We start from the raw sequence: 21,781 nt of genomic DNA, 5'->3' as shown, positions 1-21,781 counted from the left end.
TATAAATTGTGAGATTATTACTTGTCTAGGAATGCTATTGTAAACTTTTGTAAAATTGATTTTTACAAGATGTTGAGCAGTTGTAGTATTATGAGCATAAATGTGCCTTATATGTGCAGCTGCTTCACAGACTGAGCTCGTACGAACCCTAAATGGCAAAGGAAGAAGTATATTAGATATTTGTGCAGAAATTCTGCTAGCTATTAACTTTGAACATAATCTCCTATATAAAGCACTAACAGCAATAGGCCTAATATCACCATTATTTTTTCTTAGGGCGACAAGTTTGGCTCCAAAAAGAGGGCCCTTGCAAAATCTGGGACCTCACCATTAATGACCTTGTTGCATAATTGAGTTATTTTATCCAATAAAGAGATTTGACTGTTGAGGATGGGAGTAGTTAATTTGTTTCCAAGTGAAGAAATTTATGGACTTTTTAACGTAGTTTTCCAATTTCAATCATTTTGATTGACAAAGTGAAATAATTTTTATTATGGATAATAAAATTTGAATAATATACTTAATTTATTTTTTATCAATTTGGTGTTTATATCAATAAGACAAATCAGCATATTAAATTTTTTTATATTATCTTTTCCTAATATGAAAAAAGATGTAAATGCCAATCACTGGCATTAATTTTTAGATTCTGAATCTCAATCTGTTCTGCACCTCATTTATGGTCGGTTATGAATAATAAAATTACAAATATTCTTCCAAAAGTATCGAGAGTTGTTTATTCTCAGAATAAAAACGAGTCTAGACAAAAAGTGCTTTGCTTATATAAAAGATTTCTGCGGAAAATACCAAATATTAGTATGCTTAAAATTTTTTACCTTATAATTAGTGATAAAAATAGTTGAACTATATGCAAATCTTCCTTTAACCTATAATGCGTACAGAAACAAAATTCGAGAAGAATTCACAAAAAATAAAAGCGTTTCCGATATACGAGCTATAGATATGCTTATACATAGAGTTAAATTTGCTTTTTAAAATTAAACTATTATAAATTAAATAATGCTTTCATGATAAATGTACCAGTAGATAAGTTAAAATCTATGGATAATTATAATGAGATTTATTAGTTTTATTGTAAATTATAAACCAATCTTTGCTACTAATATTGGGATCCAAGATTTATTGAAAAGGGGGATTGAGGGCATGGGTGGTTATAATATTTGTCACCTAAACCTCTATTTAGTCCTCAGTTACATAATTAAAACTAATTAGAAGTACTAATTCTTTAATCTAAACCAACAGTTTATTCATATAAGCACTTTAATCTGGTTATTAGAAAGTAAAAATGACTGCAACAAAACTATGGCTAATCCTACAATTATTATTTTAATTCTTTCAATAGATGATTTAAAGAAAAAAGTTATATAACAAAAATAAGGAAAAATTGCATAGGAAAATAGAGAATTAAATATCTGGTTTGCTTAGTATTTGTTAAATACTCAATCTTACTAAACAGAAAAAAGAAATTAAGTTATAAATAAAATGCAAACTATCATGTCACATTTAAGCATGCAGTGAGCCAAGCTTTTCAAAACACAAATTCTAAAGCTTATACCAAACGTAGTAGTTCTTAATTAGTATTTTTTATTACAACTTGATAAATTGTAAGTTATTAGTAAAAAAGAACAAATTGGCATACTGGAATATAAGTACTAAATATTTGGCTTGGGTTAAGATTTGGTACCTCACTAATTAATTCCTCAGTCAATTTTGACAGCCAGAAAAAGAAAACAAATTATAAGCTAACTAAAAACTATGATATGCTTTAAGTGTGAAGTCAGTCAAGTTTCGAATTTTATATCATTAACCAGTTTGGTAGATTTATATAGAAAAACACATTCTTGGATTAAATAAATTGATAAGATTATATCATGCTGGAACAAAATGATAGAAGCACTGAATATTATAAGTGGACCAATATGTAATTCTGATTAGTATTAGTAGTTCATCCTTCAGTTTTTTCAGTCAATATAGAGAAACCAGTTTTTTTCCAAAAAACTACTGATATTTTTAGGCTGATATTTCAATATTGGTTTTTAAATTGTTATATAAAAATGAATTAGATCTAAATACAATATTTATTATCCCCAATTAATGAAATTAAAAAAATTACTATCATTATAATAATTTTAAAAAAAAACTACTATAAAAATAAATCTTTTCATTTTTAATTATGAGACTCGATAACTGGCTGTAGTTTTGATACTTTTATAATTTAGTAGTGGTAGCATAAAATAAGTAAAATATGGTAGCTTTAGAAAATGTGATGAAAATAAGATTGATTTACAAGATTTTTTATACTCAAGTTCTAAGGGTTAACGATTGTTAGTGAATAACCCATACTAAGTGCTGGGAATCGTTCAGTTTTTCAATTTTTTATATTAAAATTTATAACAAATTTTTTTAAAGTTATATTAAAAAATTAAATGTGCCTATAGTAAACTTTTTTAAAATAGAAGAACGAAGTTCCGAGATGATTTTATAGAAATTTAAGGAGATTGTTTTATCAATTTAAAGGCAAGGAAAGCAAAAATTTTAATATGGATATCAATATAAAATTTTAGACAATCATATTTTCAAACTCACTTGTCAGTAGGGATGTAAATTTCCCGGGAAACTATATTTCGGGGAAATTTGGGGAAAAAACGGGAAATAATGGGAAAATAGGGAAATAACGGGAAACTATCTTTTTTATAATACTTTACAGGTCAATATTGATTTTTTTTATGTTTTATTGAAAATATATAGATTATAAATATTATAATTAAACAAATATAAATTATTTTCAACTAATTTGCAATTACTTTACATGTTTTATTTGAAATATCATATAGACTAAATAATATTTAAACAATTAATTTTGAATAGGTAATTATCTTCGTTTGAAGATGAAAATGATTCCAGATCAGAGCTTGAAATTCTGGAATCCAGCAATTTGTCATTTTCAGAAATTTCCTTTCCCATAAAATGTAGATTGGCTCTTATATAAACTAATTTTTTTATTCTATTTCTATTTCTAGATTTAGAATGAATATTTCCAAAGGAGGACCATATTCTTTCGGATGCTGCACTTGTTGGTGGTACTGATAAAATTCGTATGGCTAGGGTCGATATGTATTGATTGCAACATAGACCTGATAAAATATTGAATAACACAATTTTAAGATTAGAAAAAGAGTTAAGTTATTGTTTACAGAAATATAAAAGTATTTAACCTTTCCACCAACTCACTGGATCTGTAAATGATGCGCCTTGCCAAAAACTTGCTATATTTAAAAAATCTTCCCTTGCACAATATTTGGATAGGTTTCCTATTACTCTTGCAATATCTAAATCTAGATATCCAGAAAATCGGTTAATAATATCCAACCCCTTTGCAACTTCATTGTCTCTTAAATTAAATCCGCAAAATCTTGGGTCAAATATATGAGCAGCATAATGAATGTCCCGACAAAAAAAATTTTTTCGGTTTTGATAAACTGCTCTATTTCTAAAATCTAGCTCTGCGACAATATATTTGATATTGTTTTATAAGCGTTAAATGTCTCCCTGATATGAATAAACGCTTGAGGGACATCAGATAATTAACATAACTTAAAATTTCATATTATAAATTTCATTGGTATTTATTTATAATATAAATATACTTTTCAGACTAGCTATTTAATTTTAACAAGTATCTTCTAAAATTTTGCAAATGTAAATAGGGAAATTGACATAATTCAAAAACAAAACACAATTATAATTTATGATATGAACCACGAGGAAAAAATGATTTTATAAAATCTAATAAAAATCGTATTTATTTTATCATAAGATCATTTTCAAAATTGGGAAACTGTTAATATTATAAAAATCATGTTGATTTAGGCAAAAAAACCTATTATAAAAATTAGGGAAACTATAGGGGAAATTTCCAGAAATATGGAAAATTTCCCCTGTCTTACATTCCTACTTGTCAGTGCCAATGTTTAACCGGCCCGATTTGGGTCAATTTTTAAAAAAAGACCCAATTAAGATTTTAGCAAATAATATTATGTAAGCGGAAATTTTGTTCATAGATGGCAGAAGAGTTTAGACTTCTATTTCCCAAATCTTGAGGCTTACATAATATTATTTTGGCTAAAATCAGGGTCGTTTAACAACCAATTGGGCCAACTTAATATTACATAATACAAAATATTGGTCACACTATCGAAACTGGTTAAAAATAATATTTCTTTTTTTGAAAATTTAAAATAACATAGGGAGAAAATGATCTAGCAGATTTGCTTAATTTGTGGAAACAAGGATGCCATGTTATGAATTATTTTAAATATACAGAAAATCCTAAACCAAAAGATTTTATGGGCAAATTTTTATCAGGCAGCACGAGTTCAATTCAATAAAATTACAATAAATCCTGAATTTTATTAATTGTTATAAAAATAGCCATTTAAACCCATTATTTAAATATATATAAACTAATGTTATAAAAAACTTTATTCACTATATATAAATTTGATAAATAACATTAGTTAATTATTTTGTTGGTAATAGGCGTGAAAATAAATTATCCAATTATTCTGAGCGTTTTATTTGGTCTAGGGCGTCATCGAATTTCATATTTTCTGGAAAAGTACAACCAGACCTGTGAATGATAATGTAGGCAGCCTTATGAGCATAGTCTAGGCATTCTTCATATCCTTTCCCTTGAATAAGTTGGGATAAATAACCTAAACATGATTGTTTTTGTAAATTAATGATATGTATTAGTTTTTTTATAATTATTTCTATAGACTAAAACTTACATTTTTTTATGAGGGAAAAGAGATATGTAGTCTTAAGTTATAAATTCAATTTTAGCTTAAAAAAATTTATAATTAAAAAACATAATACCTCCAACAAATGCATCACCAGCACCATTTGTGTCAACAATGTTTTTTTGGTCAATAGGATATACCGGATATTCTTCAAGTATATTATCTACGCAAATAATAAATAAAGATGATTTAGGATTAGACTAGCTAAGTTAAAAATTATTTTTAGTAAGGTTAATTAATAGGCAGATATTACTTTTAAAAACTGGGTTTAACAAAAATCGTCAAATGCGCATTTTAAGAATTTTTCGCTCAAAATTTTGAACAAAAATCTTGGAAGATCAATTAAGATTTTTTTTTTACAAAAATTCGTGATCGATTTCTTATGCATAAAAATCACAAAATATTTACTTATAAATTATTTGGAATTTTTCATACAATTTTTTCAAAAATCCTGTGAGCATTTTCAGAAAATTCCAGGATCAAAATCCCTCAATTTTTTTTTATTTTTGAGTAAATGTTTTAAAACAAAATAAATATGGCAAGAATAATGCAAAATAAATATATTACTAGCTGACAGCGTCTACATGACAGGATTTTCACTGGATGCAAACCCCCTTCAAAAACCTTTGCCTACCCCCCTAAAAAATTACCGCTTTATTATTATTTTCACCTATTTAATTTATTGATACTCTTTTCAAAGAATTTATAAAGGATAACTTAAATTAATCTATCTCTACTATCAACTATCGATATTTTGTGAATATAAAGAATTTATTTTTTAGATAATAAATTCAATTAAAACCTCCATTATTTACAATGAATTAATTATTATGGCATTATGAGCTTGCTGAAATATCTAAACCTTAAATTACATTTAAAAGGATAGTTTATTTGGAAAAAATGTGTATGATTGTTTGCAATATATAGATTTGGTCGATGAATTGTATATAATAATTCCATAATAAAAGTATTAATTTTTACAGCAATAAATTTTGTCCTATTTCATCTCAAGATTTAATAGATAACCCCCAAAAAATTTCTCCTACCCCCATCATGGATGAATAATAAATTTCTCATGAATCAGAAATTTTCCTATTTTATTTCGGATTACCATGGATTATAGCATTCAATTGAGAAATGCCTAGGTTATGATTAAACAAGTACGCAATTTGGTCAACAATATTGAAAAAGAAAAATGTTGCATAACACTAGATTCTAGAATTCAAGATTTGATTAATAAACACCAAGAAATTTCGGAAGAGAATCAAGATTCTAAACATGCTTTGGATATTCGAAGTATTAATTTGGATGATATGCAACTGTCAGAAAATATTATACGAAAAGAGTCGAAGCAAGATTTAATATTAAAAAAGTAGCAATACATATTCAGCAAAGTTGGCGAAACTTTGATCGTCATAAAGATAAAGAAATTGTTAATTTTTATAATCGACGGGAAGAGCTTTCTGTCAATCGTGATATTATAGAATGGAATGGGAGATTGGTTATTCCTAATAAAAGAAATGCAGTGTTAGGAATGATTCACCGGTGACATCTTGGGGAAAATGTAATGAAATCTATTTTTAGATTGTATTGCTGGTGGCCCAGATGTGATGTTGATATAGAAAATTTTATCAAAATATGTTCTGGATGCCAGAAAAATAGACCTAGTATTCAAGAAGTACCTCTATATTCTTGGACTGTTGGGAAAAAATCTTGGGAGCGAATCCATATTGATTTTGCTAGACCAGTAGATTCGCGATATTGGCTAATTGGTGTCGATTCCTACTCCAAATGGTTAGAAGTTGATCTAATGCAGAATACCTCTGCTGATGATATGATAAAACGACTAAAAAAATGGTTTGCTAGGTTTGGAATACCCAAGTACATTGTGTCAAACAATGGACCACAATTCTTATCTGGGGAATTCCGTAGGTATTGTGATTTAAATAACATACGTCATATACGTTCGGCACCCTATCATCCAAAAACTAATAGATTAGCTGAACGTACAGTACGAACTTTGAAAGGTCGGTATTATGTGACGAGAGATTCAATTAGCGATCCCGTATAAGCTATGACACAGGTTTTAACAACCTACCGATTGGGAGAGCATAGCTCCACAGGGAGATCTCCTGCTAAAATTATGTTTGGGAGGCAATTGAAAACAAGTCTGGATTGGATCCGACCAAATGCCGAACACGAAATAGTAAAGGCCAGTGATAGACAAAGCCTTCATCATGATTTAAATTCAAAGGAAAGAGAATTTGAAATCTCACAACCTGTATGGTTAAATAATGAAAATAACAATGGTTGGAGAGAGGGAGTAATTAAAGAAAGAATAGGACTTTATTCTTATATTGTTGAATCTTCCGGGAAAACATTACGGAAGCATGCAGATCAGTTAAGAAATCGTTTAGTTATCCCAAATCATGAAAGTTCTTTGAAAGTTACAGAAATGGTTGTGCCAGTGAATGAAGCAAATACAAACACAAATACCACATTACGTTGTTCATCAAGAAACCGTAAACCTACAAAGAGGTTTATTGAAGAAATCTAACTTTAAAATGTTTGAAGGAAATGTAATAAATTAATAAAATATTATTTATAGATATTATATATAAAAATAGAATAGAATATTCGAAAATTAATAAATATAAATTTGATGTTTGAAATAAATTGAAATATAAATTAGTAGTCGTATTGTTTATAAATAGTAGTCGGTATTACTACAAATTTATTTAGATGAAGGGTTATTTTAAAATTTTCCATTATTTTAATAAAATATCTAAAGGATACATATATTTAGTAATTTTAATTTTCCTTAAAAAAAAATTTATCGACCCAGCATGGGTTTTATATTTTCAGGGTTCAGCCTGGCCCATATTTAAAAAAAATTTTTTTTTTGGCTCTGTCGTATTTTTTTAAAATTTATTTTTAATTTCTATAGCTAATAACGGTTTAAAATATAGAGAAATTTTTTTTTTAGACCTGGCCTGGATATATTAAAAAAATTAGAATACGAGTTAGTCTGTTTACCCGGGCTTATTAAACAAACATAGGTTTTGTACTCTTTACCTAGCAAGATTGGTTATAAATTACAATGTATTAAAATGCATATAATAATAATCTTATATTGTGCACATAAAGACATTCTTAGATATTATGTATATTCACATTTCGGCAGGCTAGACAAAAAAATTAAGTGGCCAGGCTATGCAAATTTTTTATATATATCTATTTGATGAATAAAATATAGTGTTTTTAATTTAACTACTCCACAAGATCATAATTAGTTTATTTAGGTTTAACAACATATATTTTAGTTTAGGCTTGTATTTAAAAAAAAAACTTATAAATTGTGCTAGGCTAGACAACTTTAGTAAAAAATTGAAACTGGCCTGGGCTATACAAAAATTTGGTTTGGCATTAACTAAATTCTCACTGCGCCAGGCCTGAAATTTTGTCATTGGCCAACCACTGATTTATATATGTTCAATTATTTGTTCATATTGAATGTACTATAAAAATATATATATACTATAAAAAATTTAAATAAGCTCTCATCAAAACAAAGATAAATTTCTGAATCACACCTCATAAATTATTTCTGATTCATACATAACCACCATCAAATAAAGGAGAAATATATTATTCCTTATCATTCCTGACAGGTTATCTGCTAATATAAATATAATTCTTTATATATATAAAAAAACTCTAAGACCACTCTATGAAAAGATGATAAGGCTATCAGTTGAGAACTCAGTCCTTATTTTTTTATTGACACTTAGAAAGGAAATTATTATTGTATTAAAATTAAATATGTTAGCAAATTATATGTTTAGTACCATCAATATGCAGATGATAGTAATGGATATATCATAAATTTTTATTCAATGTAAGCTAAATGATTGAAATAAGTATGTTACATAAATATTATGTCCAGCTTTCAATTTTAAAACTATAGTTGAAATAGCCGAATGAAAACCTTAATTTAAATATCTATATTAAGATGCATGAATATTATTTTATTGTTAAAAGTTAAAAAAAATTTCGAGAAAAGCAATATATATATATAATAAATGGCTTTTACGGATGTTCCGAGTTCGATAATGGTTGATTGCAAAAAATTAACATTACATTATATAGTCTCCTTAAATTTAAATTCATTAAGATAGTATGAAAACGATCATGTTTTGATAATGGAGATTATATACATTAAATTGTATTGAAGAAATTTTAAGCTTAATTATATTTATAAAAAATTAAACCTTGCAGCTGATCCAAAATCGCTACATTTAAGCCGATTTAAAAAAAGAATAACTCAATTATTTTAGCCAGAAAAATATTGCCTAAACCTTGAGATTTCCCTAATAGATGTTTAAACCTTTAGGTCATCTATGAAAAATCCAGAGGCTTGCATAATATTTTTCTCGATAAAATACTAAGTTTTTAAAAATCAGCTCATAAGAAGCGATTTTGCATCACTACTTGCAAATGGGGCTAGTTTATAAGTTTTGTAAAGTAGTGTGTCTAACTTAATAACACCGATTATATATAATCTAATAAAGTGTATGAACATTTATTATTGTCCTACCCTGGTATTTTTCTGCCTTTTTCTTCGCTAGCAAATTAAAAATATGCATATTCGTGGCATCTTATATTCGCATTTTTGTAAATAATATCAACAGACGTAAATGTTGACAAATATTCGTTGCGCATCAATAAAAAAGGATATTTTTACAAAATGCGCGAGTTCGTGCATTTTTTAAATTGCCTGCTAAGACAAATGGGTAGGGTGAATAAATATTTCTTTATTTTATTTTCATAAGTAAAATTATTTAAATAATAAGGGTTTAGCTTTATCTTACCACACTAATTTAGATATTAAAAAAAATATGTAATGAACAAACATAAAACAAAAATCGGAGAACAAGTTATATCAAAAATAGATTAGAGCTTAAGTAGAGTAAAAAGTTGAGTTTGAAAAAATTTTGAGATATTTTTTTATATCTAAAAAATTTAAATTTTTACTTATAAAATTTTGAGATATTTTTTTATACAAAAAAATTAAAATTTTTACTTATAAAATTTTTTTTTTTACAAAAATAATATTAACATTTTAAGGAACAAAAAAACTGAACATAGAATAGAGGTAGCGAATTTTTCTGAGGGAAATAATACGACAAGATTTTACTGGAAACGTTTTTTTTTATTTCTATAATATTATGGGAAATAATTACCATTATTTTATTGCAAATTTTTATTTTGCTGAAATTCATTAACACAATTATTATACAGCTCGCTCATTTTTTTATAAGAAAATATTTCATTAAAAGCATGTTTTTTTTCTGTTTTTATATTTAAAATAACGATACTCCATATAAATTAGAACCCCTCTATCATTTGTTTTAAACAATTAATAATCCCAAAATATAGTACTATATACCAGAAGCCAAAATCGTGGGATTCATATCGCGAGTCACTATTACCAATCTACTTCTGTTATTGTTCTTTTTGGGGAACTGGCTAATTTTCAAAGCAACTGTTTTCAGATCTTCCTAAATGGTTAAAATAAAAAATGGAGACATATACATTAAGAATTAATGAATTAGCAATCTTTCTTTTCTTTCCGGAATTATGGCTTCATTGATCCTAGTTTTTACTAAATCTTTAAGACTTAAATCATTTATGGTGCGCTTTTAAAATACTTGTTTTTTTTGCGGGATTATATTTCAGGAGTTATAAAATAATCATAACCCAACTCAAGGAATTTTTTTTATGAATGAAATAATTTCAAGTTAATCAAGTATGAAGGATTAAAGGTTAGAGATATAGATCATGGTTTAGACATATGAAATTTTTTTTAATAAAATCTAATTATTTTTATTAATAATTTGTCAAATTGGATCATGTGATCAAAAATAATTTATTGAGTTTGACCATAATCGTATATAATAGTATGTATCGTCTGAATTTTGTATATAAAAAAAATATATTTACTTCCAAGATATGGTGCTCTACGGCAAAAGATCTAACTTCCTATAAAATAATATATATTTAAAAAAAATAATATATTATTTTAAAAAAATAATATATATTTTTAAAAAAATAATAATATATTTTTAAAAAATAAAAAAGAATATAGTGTTTGGAAAATAATTATTACGGATTCGTTGCCGAAAAGAATATCAATGTAAGGAAAAGCCATCATCATAGGTTCTTTGTAACATTCACAAAGATACTTAGCGGAAAGATTCATCATAAAAAGTTTGTTGTGTTGTAAAGCATGCTGAGCCACTTGTAAAATCGATGTGGGGCACACTGCCAGAAAAAATCCCTTTTTAATTTTAAGATATGAAAAAATATTTTTAAAATTATCTTATGTTTATTAAAATTTGGATGGATAATATTACGAATTGTGAATACAAGACAAATAAATTTATATAATTATTTAGTGTTATATAATATTTAAAACAAAACAATAGAAATTTATTTAATAAACCTTAGTAGGGGACAAAAGGCAATAAATTTGGTATCAGGAAAAGGTGATTAATAAAATCGCTAAATATTGGATAAGATGTTCCTTCCAAGGTGATGCGCATGGAGTTAGCTTGTGTAAAAATGCTGTTCGGAATGTTAAATCTAAGAATTTTAATATTGGTAGCTTGCAAAATTACGGTGGATATTGAATTCAAGGCATGAAATAGATTCACAATGAAATTATTTTTTGACAAAAAAAAATGCCGATAATTTCAAATAGTATCGCCTTTTAGCCAAAAATATTGGGTAAGCCTCGAAATATAGTTAATAGATGTTGCCTTCAATGTGCAAAATATCCAGACTTACGAAATATATTTTAGCTAATGGGTTAGCCGTTTTAAAAAAGCGAGCCGTTTAACCCTCAAAATTTTTTAAGGGAAATTTGTTTATGTAAGAAAAGCGAATAAGAATGTCACACTCACAGTGTAGAAATAGACTTGGATAAGTATTATTGTTAAATGTTTTAACCTTTCAGATATAATATAAAATTTAGATTATTTTTATTGTAGGAAATAAAAAATATTTTAAATCATTCTTAATTCACTATACGAGTCATCTCTAGTATTTATATTAGAGACAGGAATGAGTCCAACATCTCATTTTTTATACTTAAAAAATATAAATTTTAAAAACAGATTATGTTTTAAAAAAAGCTATACAATTATTAATTTAGATATTTAAAACAGGATAAATAAGATGGAGGTGTAAAAACAACGTTCCCCTTTATATAATCATCCTATTAAAAAAAAATCGCTACGCTTTCTGGTATAGCTAGGAGATCCTGACATTTTTTTTCGCATCTGAAAGAGTTAAAAAAGGCTATATCAAGAATATGAACAACCTAGTATAAATCATTGCCGTCACTTTAAATTTTTTTTAACAAAAATTTTCAAAATGATTGTCTTTTTTAGCTAACAAATATTTTAAATAAATTTTGATATTTTTTTATCTTCTTTGAAAAAAATCTGTTAGTATTATCATAAATTTCATTAAAACGCAATAAATAATTCCTACGTCACTTACGAAAATAAAATCATCACAAGATTTGAATTATTTTATTTTTTTAGACCTAAGGTAAAACTTAAAAATTATATTTCTCAGTTAAAGAGAAGAAACAAAAATTATAAAAAAAAATATATGTCCAAAATGTTAAATAGAACTTAGGTTGTTTTTCTTTTTTACGTCATACAAATTTGACATTATCGGTATATAAAGATTAATAGCCTTGTTTGTCTTTCATCGATAAATTCTTTCAAAAAAAAATAATGTCTAGATTTTAAAAGATATGATAATCTTCAGGCGTAAATTAAATTATTAATATATTTAGTAATAAAAAAACACATATTAAAGGATAGATTTTCTAACAATTTTTTTTTATGATTATAAACCTACGTCTTGACAATTAATTAAAAAAAGTGTGCGAATACGTCATAATACGAGTAAAAAAATGAAATAACACACGTATGTTTATATTGGAGTAATGATGCATAGCGGGGTTAAACGTTGATTTTTTATGTGTTTTATTAAAATATTAGATAGCGTTGTAATCTTATTTTTATATAAAAAAAATATGATGATTTTGTGAAGCGTATGTGGCTTAATCGGTTCAGTACGTGTATTACAATCCGATCGTTCGTGGTTCGAATCCAGAAAGGGTCATGTTTTTTTTTTCTTATGCTAACTTGGTGGTTCCGTCCTTGGGGATATGATATATAGTAGATCGGACTCGATCAAGTGATTTCGTCAATAAAAAATAACTTTATCTTGCTACATTTTAATAAATTTTGGTCGTTGTTTAGCAAGAAGTTTAACGTCATATATCATTACCCGCTTATATTGCTCAAATTTTGCCAAAATAAAAACATGCGAATATACGCATTTTTAATTACTAGCGAATATATGGGCTAAGCATTAAAAAAAATCTGTCCTTGTGTCCCTGTATTTGTCTTCTAATTTTAAAAATAAATTAATTGCATATTTTTTAAAAAAAATATTATACAAATCACTCTTCTTTTTTCCAGGCTGTGTCCAAAACCATTATAAAAAATTCGAAAATTTTCTAGAATTATATTTTGGACATGTTTTTCTTTTTATATTTAAAATAGCTAATTTATTAATTTTAATTTTCATTATAGTATCGAAAGTTTGTTAATTTAATTTTTTGATGTTTTGGACTTTGTAATTAAATAATAAATTATTTAATGTCAACATTTTAGTTTCATAGGGGTTCTCGGTCAAAAATGTCGGCGTTAGTGAGCGCGAAGAGTCAAAAAATAAAAAGAAAATTAATTTAAAATCATGCCTGATATCTGATGCTATAGATGGGATGTTAGAAAATTGATGAAAGAAAGAAACAAACTAGTCTTTTATATAATATATCATGTTATTGTAAATTTGCCTGTTTAGATAAAGCATTTAATTGTGAATTAGATAAATGCAATACTTGCATGAGAAAATTTTAAAATCCCTTTTATGTCCTTACAATATTAAATGCATATCGAATTGCAAATCGAGGAATTCATCTAGCATTTGAATGGTTTACTGGGAGATGATAGCACACCAGATATTTAAAAATTGTTACTACAAAAAAAATGACTGTTGATATTTTGATCTGGTCTATTTAGCCTCATGTGTCAGGCTAAACTATGTTTCTGCAAAATTTCGAGTAATATAATTTTTATAAGATAGAAAAATTTTTTGGAAGCAAAAACGCACTTTCTAATTTAAAACAAGAATTTAAATAATAATTAAAATTTAATTATTGCATGGTTATAGATTCATTATTCGAGGAAATTTTGCAGGATTTTATACCACTTTTATAAAAAATTTTCATAATTATTTTTTATATGATACCAAATCTTCATTTTTTTAAAATACTTATAACTATAATTAATTGAATAATTAACTCAAAAAAAATTCTAAAATATCAAAGCTAATGGCTCGTGTCCAAAATATAAAAAAAATTTAAATTCGCAAACATTCAAAATTTTATCGAAAAAGAAGAAGCTTTTTTTAAAATATAAGAATAAAGATTGTCCAAAATATAATTCTAAATTTCAAAATTTAACCTACGATTTCATTAAAATTTTAAAGCTTCTAAAAGTTATAAATTTTTTAAAAAAGATTTTGAACATGGCTAATATTAAAAAAATGTTGAATGAGATATTATTTTAAAAATGGAGGTAAGCTATGCCCCACCGAACTACTCGAGTTATTTTCACGCCATCTCACTCAATGGTAATACATTTTCGAATTAAAATTGCGATTTGTTTAATATTACTATTTTACTCAATATCTATTGCTGTAAACAATGGTGAGGCGGGGGATTTCCTATCTACATTTTCAGTTTTTTTTAGTAGATATCTATTACCCTTCACTCTAAAAAATGAGTAGAATTAGCTGGTGGCACGCCATTTTTATAAAAAACAATCAGTTTAATTTATATTATAATAAACAAAATATTGAAAAGGGATACTAAAATGGTGTGTCATCCATGGACGCTTCAAAATGCATTTTAATGAATGAATCCTTAGGTCTAGGTAAGTATTATTTGCCATTGTGCCCATGCCAACACCAAATAAATGGTTTTTACATGAAATTTGATGAATTGCCAAAATACAGATTTATGGCGAGTTCGCTCTAACTGTCAATGCAGGGTTTTGCATATTAGATTTAATTTAAGAAAATGACTCCCCCTTGGGCAATGATTTTTAGCGACTACATAGTATATTGACGTGTGGCAAGGAAGAAATGGTTAATTGGTTAAAAGAAGGGGTGAAAAAGGTAAGTGAAAATCTTGAATTAAGAAACCGTGATTGACAATAGTAGGTGGCATCTGAAGGAATAAGGTAAGATATATGTAGAGTAGGCCTATTCAAAAACGAATTCGAATCGAATAGTGCATTATTCATATTCGATTCGTTTAAACGAATCGAATAATTTACTATTTGAATTCGTGCGAATAATAAAATCTACTATTTGTATTCGATTCGAATATTTCGAATTAATTTTTTTAATAAAATAAATCATACTCAAATATATTGACAAATTTGATTTTAAACAGAAAAGATTATAATATGTAATCAATAATCTGATAATAAATAATATATAATCAAGTTATAAACAAAATTAAAATGTATATTATTTATTTAATTTATAATTTAAAGCCAATTTTTAAGGCAAAGAGTTTTTCTTTTATTTTCTTCCTTATATGACATGCGGTTTTTTAATAAATTAGACTGAGAAAATCCTTTCACAAGCAGTTGATGTTCCTTGTATAGATAGATAATCCCTTGCCATTTACGAGAGTATGGGGATCCGATATGCATTTGCCTTCCACCACATATGAATCATTCTAATAATGTTTCTTAGTTTTAGAATTGAAGGATCTAAAATTTTTAAAATATCTTTGGATATTAAATTAATTACATGGGCAAAGCATCGGATGTGCCCTATTTTTATTAATGGATATTTTAAAGAAAATGTATCAATAAATGTTTTATTATTAGTTGCATTATCTAAAGTTATATAAAAAAATTTTATCCTCTAAATTATAAATTTTAATTATTTTAACAAAGGCTTTAAATATATTTTCACCTGAATGTGTTTCATTTATTGGACAGACAACCAAAATTATGTTATTTATTTTAAAACTATCATCAATAAAATGGGCTGTTAGCCCTAAAAAAGGAACCTGTGTTGCTAGTCCAAATGTCAGATGAAAAATTATCTGACTTTTATTTTTATATATTTTCCTTTACCAACTGTTCTTTTTCTGCAAATATATTATACATGTGCAATTTAAGAGTATTGGAGCATATTGATTTGACAGAACAATCAAGATCATTTATAAAATTTTTAAAATCATTTGAATTAATAATTATAAAGGTATATTATTATTTATCAATAATAATAATAAATTATCCTTTAAATTATTTTTTTTTGAAGAATTTGGTGTAGACTTTAAAAAAATGTCAATTTTATTATTTTTTTTATTAAGGTGTGAATGAAACCTATTATAATGATTAATAAGAGGAGATGTTGTTTTGCCTTTACATTTTATAATACTCCTGCAATGATTGCAAGCAACCTTTTCACCGTCTTTAAGGATTTGATATTGATCCCATATGATTGCTCTCTTTTGTAAGGAAATTTTCTCATCCTCAACATCAAGCATAATTTCATCAGAAGCATTCTCCTCTAACATAATTAGGGTAACAATAATTATTGTAGAGATAAAATATATTTTTATATACCTCTGGTTTATGTAATTTTTAATATAATTTATTATGAGATTCAAAAAATAAACTTTTCGTGAGATTCAAAAAATGTGGCAAATAAAAATTTAAATTTTCACTAGAAATTTAAATTTGTGCTAGAATTTTTATAAACACAAACACATCACCTGTCAGATTGGCAGGTCAACAAATAGAAATGACAAATGTTAGATTTATTAAACAATTTATTAAATATTACGAATAATTCGTTTTATTCGAATCGAATAAATGATTATTCGTATTCAGATAAAACAAATAATTATTATTCGTATTCATAATTATTCGATTCGAATCGAATTATTTTTAAATAGGTCTAATGTAGAGTGAACGTGAAAAGAAATAAAGTAGGTTTGAAATGATATAATCGAAGATGTATTAGATGTATGTTTGCGAGAAACAAAAGTGAAGTGAACATAAAAAACTAACTGTGAATAGGCTATGTTGTTTGGTCATTCGGAAATAATTAAACTATCAATTTATGTTGTTAATAGATTTAGTAAATGGAGTTGAATAATTTAGAATATCTCATCGAAAGGTAAAATTTATAACAAACGATTATCAGAGTGGGGTGATACAGTGTATACTAGTGATCTACATCGGGCCTAATTTTTAAAACCCGGCCCGACCTGAAATATTTTTAAAAAAAATTTGCCCTACTCGGGATCCCGAACAAAATTTTTTTTTATTTGTCCCGAAAAGTCTGATCATAAAAATTATTTATTCGCGCCCGAACTTATTTAAATATATCGAAAAAGTTAATGTTTTATTTGATTGTAAAAAAAATTATAAATAAAAATGTTTGCGCCTTGTTTCTTGAAAGAATTAAAAATATAACAAAATATAATATACTTAAAAATTGAATCCCAACAAATAAAAAATTAGGCCCGAAACCTTCCGGGATTTCCAGATCCCTAGTAACTCTACATTAATGGGTGGTGAAACCTTTGCCCCCATATTACTTTTAGGGGGTGAGGAGTATATTTTTTAGGGTAGGGAGGTACATCTAAGCGTCAATTTTTTTTTCTCGTTCACGAAGAAACTAGAGGACCGATAACCAAAAGGTTCTAAATATAATATATATAAATAAAATTTTGCAAATTTAAGATTAAATTGTTACCGATATGTAAAAATATTCGGCGTGGTGCATGACCTTCAAATTTTCGTTCAAAAAATTTTTAGAGAAATTTTTTGCTGCTCCCAAATGTGCGCACAAGGATCTTTCATCATAATATAATATATATATAAAAAATATTTTCATTATTTTGCGAAAATAATAATTATTTTCAAATAATTTTACTCCCCGAGTAATGCAAAGTTGACGTCTTATAAAGTAAAATTATTCTATGAAAAATATCCGGTAGCTATATTGTAAAATTTTTGACTCTTAACTCATTAAAAGAAATATTTAAAAACCAAAATTGGCAAATGAAAATGAATACATATATCACATACGATATATAATTTTATTACAAAAGATAAAAAGGTCGTAAATTAAATTTTTTTTAAAAAGATTATATTTTTTTTAAAATTACATTAAGCATTTTGATAAAAGGGAAATCATATAATGCTATAAATTATGTGACGAGGAATTTTACTATAATATCCTGATTCTTGAAAAATGATATAGATAGCAAATCATAAGTCAAATAAATTATGACTTTACATTAATTTGTAATGTTTAGTCAATTATATCGAAAGGAAATATTATTCGAGGAAAATATAAATTCAAGATTTGTTTGATCAATATTTTTCACTTGTCTCTATGATAAACATTAGTTATAGTAAAAAAAAATATTTGCTGGAGTAAACAAATTTTGGCTAGTATTTATTTTGTGATTGTTTGGCTATAAAAATTTTTTTTAAATAATTACAGAAAAAAAAATTTGTCTCATTAAAATTCGAAATTATTTAATTTTTTTTTTGAAGTAGATCGCGTGATTAAGGGGATAGTAATACTTATTAAATATAACCTAAAATTCTGTCATTTACTAAAAATTATCTACATTTTACCTAAATATGTTGCATAAATATCTACCTAATTCATATTCTAGGCAGTCAATATATATTAAATCCCATTTTAAAAATGAAGAAAAGATGTCATCCTCAATTTTTTGACTTCATTGGCTAATTTACCAATCAATAACCGACCCAGTACCAATCCCATCTTAAATTTTTTTAATTTGAAATTAACGGTCGAGGATTAGAGTAAAAATGTTAAGTGGGCTTGATAGAGAAAAAAAATTATTTTTAAAGCCTTAATTTTGGTAAATATAATAATTTTTATTTTTCTTATAATTTTAATGATTTAAATAACCAGCTACTAATGATCCTTTATTCATAAATGTGATTCCCTTTCCCTGCATTTTGCGTTTATTGCTTTAATAAGGAAATTACGAAACCAAAATCCTCATCATTATTGGTTATTTTTTTTATAGAATATATTTCTGGATTTAAAAAAACCACGTCGGGCAATCTTAGTAAAAAATCAGAAATAGACCAGATTGGGTTCAAATTTAGATGGGCCAGGCGAAAACTAGATTCAACCGAGGCTAAACATAAAAATTTTGCTATTTGTAGACCTCTAATTTTAACACATTAAATTAAAAGAAAGAAACAAAAATCGCTATGCCAATATTGGTGGATGAATTAGCAGAGCCAATTACTATCAAGATAAATATATTACTGAAAATTATCTTAAAATTATGTAATTTTCTTAAAATGAGTGTTGTGACGTTCATAAAGCAGTTGCTTATGTGTTATGCAGTACCGCTGTCTTAATCATTATAGTATCAACATCTTTTGTGAAAGTTTATTTTTCAATACTCAAAAAAAAAGGGTTATCAAATCGGATAGAATATATAAGGAAAATCATAAAAAACAACCTAGTATTATTTAGCATATCCAAAATTGATAATATAAAGATTAGTCTTGCAGGGCTAGCCTGTGCCTTGAAAAGAATTACTATCATATTATTTTCTTACTTTTCTGCATGATTGAATTTTGCATTATAAAATAAATTTTTATATATTGTAGTGATGTCAAAGTGCTCAATTTTAGCTGACTTTTAAAATCGGCTAATTCAATATTTTATCCAAAAAAAAATACTACGCAAGCCTGAAAATTTTGCTTGTAGATGGTGCCAAGGGTTGGATATTTATTAGAGGAATCTTGATGCTTAGGCTTTTCTGATGAAATATTGAGTTAGCCATTTTTAGAAATTGGTTCAAATCGATCATGCCATTTTTAGAATTTGGCTCAAATCGAGCCATTTAACCAAATCCTTCATGCTAATATTCATCTATTTTCAGTCGATTTATCATGTAATTATAATTAATTACCATCTGGGGGTGTGTCCATTTTTATATTTTCAAGCCAAGATCTGGATTTATAAAACTGCTATTTTATAGCTTCCAAGGAGGTAGATATAAGGGTTAGGTTAAAGTTCCAGGCAGAGATGTGCAGAGGTAACATTTGCAGGTTTTTTTTGTCCCAACCCAGGTTTTATATTTTCAGGCTTGGCCAAGATTTAAAAAAAATATATTATATTTATTTTTAATTTTTGTGGCCTAATAATGATGATTTCAAATATTTGGTTTTAAAATATATGGCCTGGCCCGCATATTTTTTTAAAAAAAATTCAGGCCCCATCCAGCCCAGCTGGCCAGGCTTAGGGCAGGGCCTGCAGGTCTCTGGTTCCAGGCCTACACATGTTTTGATCTTAATAGATATCATTGATGTTAGAGCTTTATAAAATAGTCCTTAACTCAAAAAATTATCAATTTTGGAATTTCATATATATTTTAGAACAAGTTTGTTGAATATAAATTTAAGATAGATACTTAAATAATAGGGAATTTAAAGCAAAATTTATGTACCTCTAAAGAATATATTTTAATATCATATAATAGACCTTTTATCCTTATCAACAAGAACTGCACAAGTGCCAGTAGATATATCATTTTGAACTTGATATAAAGTATTTATTCCATAGAAATTCATTTTTCTTTTCATTATTTCTCCATATTTATCATTACCAATACACCCCATAAATGTTGTCAAGTGAGGAACTTCTAATATCCACTATGTAATTAAATAAATGAGAGTTCAATTTATTTAATCACTTGTGTAATTTTAAATGAATTTTGTGTAGAACCACCTGGTGCATATTCAGTATCTCTTCTTTGAAAGAGTTCATCATACCTTAAAATTAAAACCATAAAATAAACTTAAATGTTTTTTTTACAAAGGTAAATGGAATTCTTCTGCTAAAATAGCATTATCTTTTTCTAGTTTGTATCTAAATAGCTATAAAAAATATTTTCAAAATAAATTAATTACTTATCTAGAAACTCTTGATCAGCATGGGATAAAATATCCAATAATGGGTTACCCATTCCAAACAAAATACCTTCCCTACATATTTATACAATATTTGTTTATAATTTTATCATACTTCAAGGTTTTAATGTCTTTATGCACCATTAAAATATTAGAATATATAATTTATTAGATACATATTTTAAAAAAATTCAAAATTTATAAAATAAAAAATAAAGTTTGTAAAAAAAACTGAATCGATTATATAGAAAATAAATGTGACAGATCGATTCAATCACATTGATGAGAGTTATAAATTGATAGCTAGATATTTAAAAGGTATTCGTTTATGTGCTGATTTTGTTGAAACCTACAAGTTAATCATACAAATGATTCTCATTTTATAATGCCTTTATCAGGCATTATGACTATCATCATGGAAATTAGGGGTAGGTATAGGTATAATATATGGAGTATAAATATATTGAACTACATTTATTAGATAATAATTTAATGTTAAATTTTTATATAAAAGTTATAGAATAATTATTAAAATAGAATATTCTATTCTTTGACGTTTTTCCTTTATTAATTTTTAAAATATTTTAATCATTGCGGATATGATAAGAATTTGTTTTAAAATGAATAATGTTCCAGTTCCAGTAAATTTAATTTTCTCTTGTATTATATGCATATGATTTGATATAATCTTCTGCCTGATAGGGTAGGAGAGGATTAAGAATAATTCTAATAAGAATAACCAAATACATATGTGGATCATCATTTTAACGTTTCACCAGCGTCTACATGAGCGGGAGGGGT

At 26.3% G+C, this 21,781-nt stretch overlaps 2 protein-coding genes across 2 annotated transcripts; one reads left to right on the top strand and one right to left on the bottom strand.

Annotated features, from left to right (window-relative positions):
- Positions 1–660: 660 nt before the first annotated feature.
- LOC135931690 (NADH dehydrogenase [ubiquinone] 1 alpha subcomplex subunit 6-like) lies at positions 661–4,584 on the top strand. The gene is made up of 3 exons (XM_065468959.1): positions 661–816; positions 860–978; positions 4,269–4,584. Exons 1-3 carry the CDS (start codon positions 690–692, stop codon positions 4,407–4,409), a joined length of 387 nt encoding a protein of 128 aa, XP_065325031.1. The 5' UTR covers positions 661–689; the 3' UTR covers positions 4,410–4,584.
- LOC135931689 (uncharacterized) lies at positions 4,407–21,234 on the bottom strand. Its single transcript, XM_065468958.1, has 11 exons — positions 21,096–21,234; positions 20,981–21,055; positions 20,886–20,939; positions 20,764–20,842; positions 20,553–20,722; positions 17,760–17,859; positions 10,993–11,163; positions 10,827–10,865; positions 10,273–10,384; positions 4,900–4,986; positions 4,407–4,736 (listed from the first exon to the last, which is right to left on the bottom strand). The coding sequence occupies exons 1-11, from the start codon at positions 21,122–21,124 to the stop codon at positions 4,582–4,584; spliced, it is 1,071 nt and encodes a 356-aa protein (XP_065325030.1). The 5' UTR covers positions 21,125–21,234; the 3' UTR covers positions 4,407–4,581.
- Positions 21,235–21,781: the final 547 nt, after the last annotated feature.

Source organism: Gordionus sp. m RMFG-2023, chromosome 1 (genome assembly GCF_954871325.1).
Source record: "Gordionus sp. m RMFG-2023 chromosome 1, tfGorSpeb1-WG-v2, whole genome shotgun sequence".
Classification (NCBI taxonomy): Eukaryota; Metazoa; Nematomorpha; class Gordioida; order Chordodea; family Parachordodidae; genus Gordionus; species Gordionus sp. m RMFG-2023.
The sequence above is the reverse complement of the archived record's forward strand: the minus strand, read 5'-3'. Positions and strand labels throughout refer to the sequence as shown.

Excerpts from the sequence above, each read along its gene's own strand:
- LOC135931690 (XM_065468959.1), top strand. The coding sequence starts at position 690 with ATGAATAATAAAATTACAAATATTCTTCCAAAAGTATCGAGAGTTGTT. Across the intron at positions 817-859 it reads GCGGAAAATACCAAATATTA|TTGAACTATATGCAAATCTT; the intron begins GTATGCTTAAAA and ends TGATAAAAATAG. Across the intron at positions 979-4,268 it reads TAGATATGCTTATACATAGA|GGAGAAAATGATCTAGCAGA; the intron begins GTTAAATTTGCT and ends AAAATAACATAG.
- LOC135931689 (XM_065468958.1), bottom strand. The coding sequence starts at position 21,124 with ATGGTGCATAAAGACATTAAAACCTTGAA. Across the intron at positions 21,056-21,095 it reads AAAGACATTAAAACCTTGAA|GGAAGGTATTTTGTTTGGAA; the intron begins GTATGATAAAAT and ends ATAAATATGTAG. Across the intron at positions 20,940-20,980 it reads GATCAAGAGTTTCTAGATAA|ATACAAACTAGAAAAAGATA; the intron begins GTAATTAATTTA and ends ATAGCTATTTAG.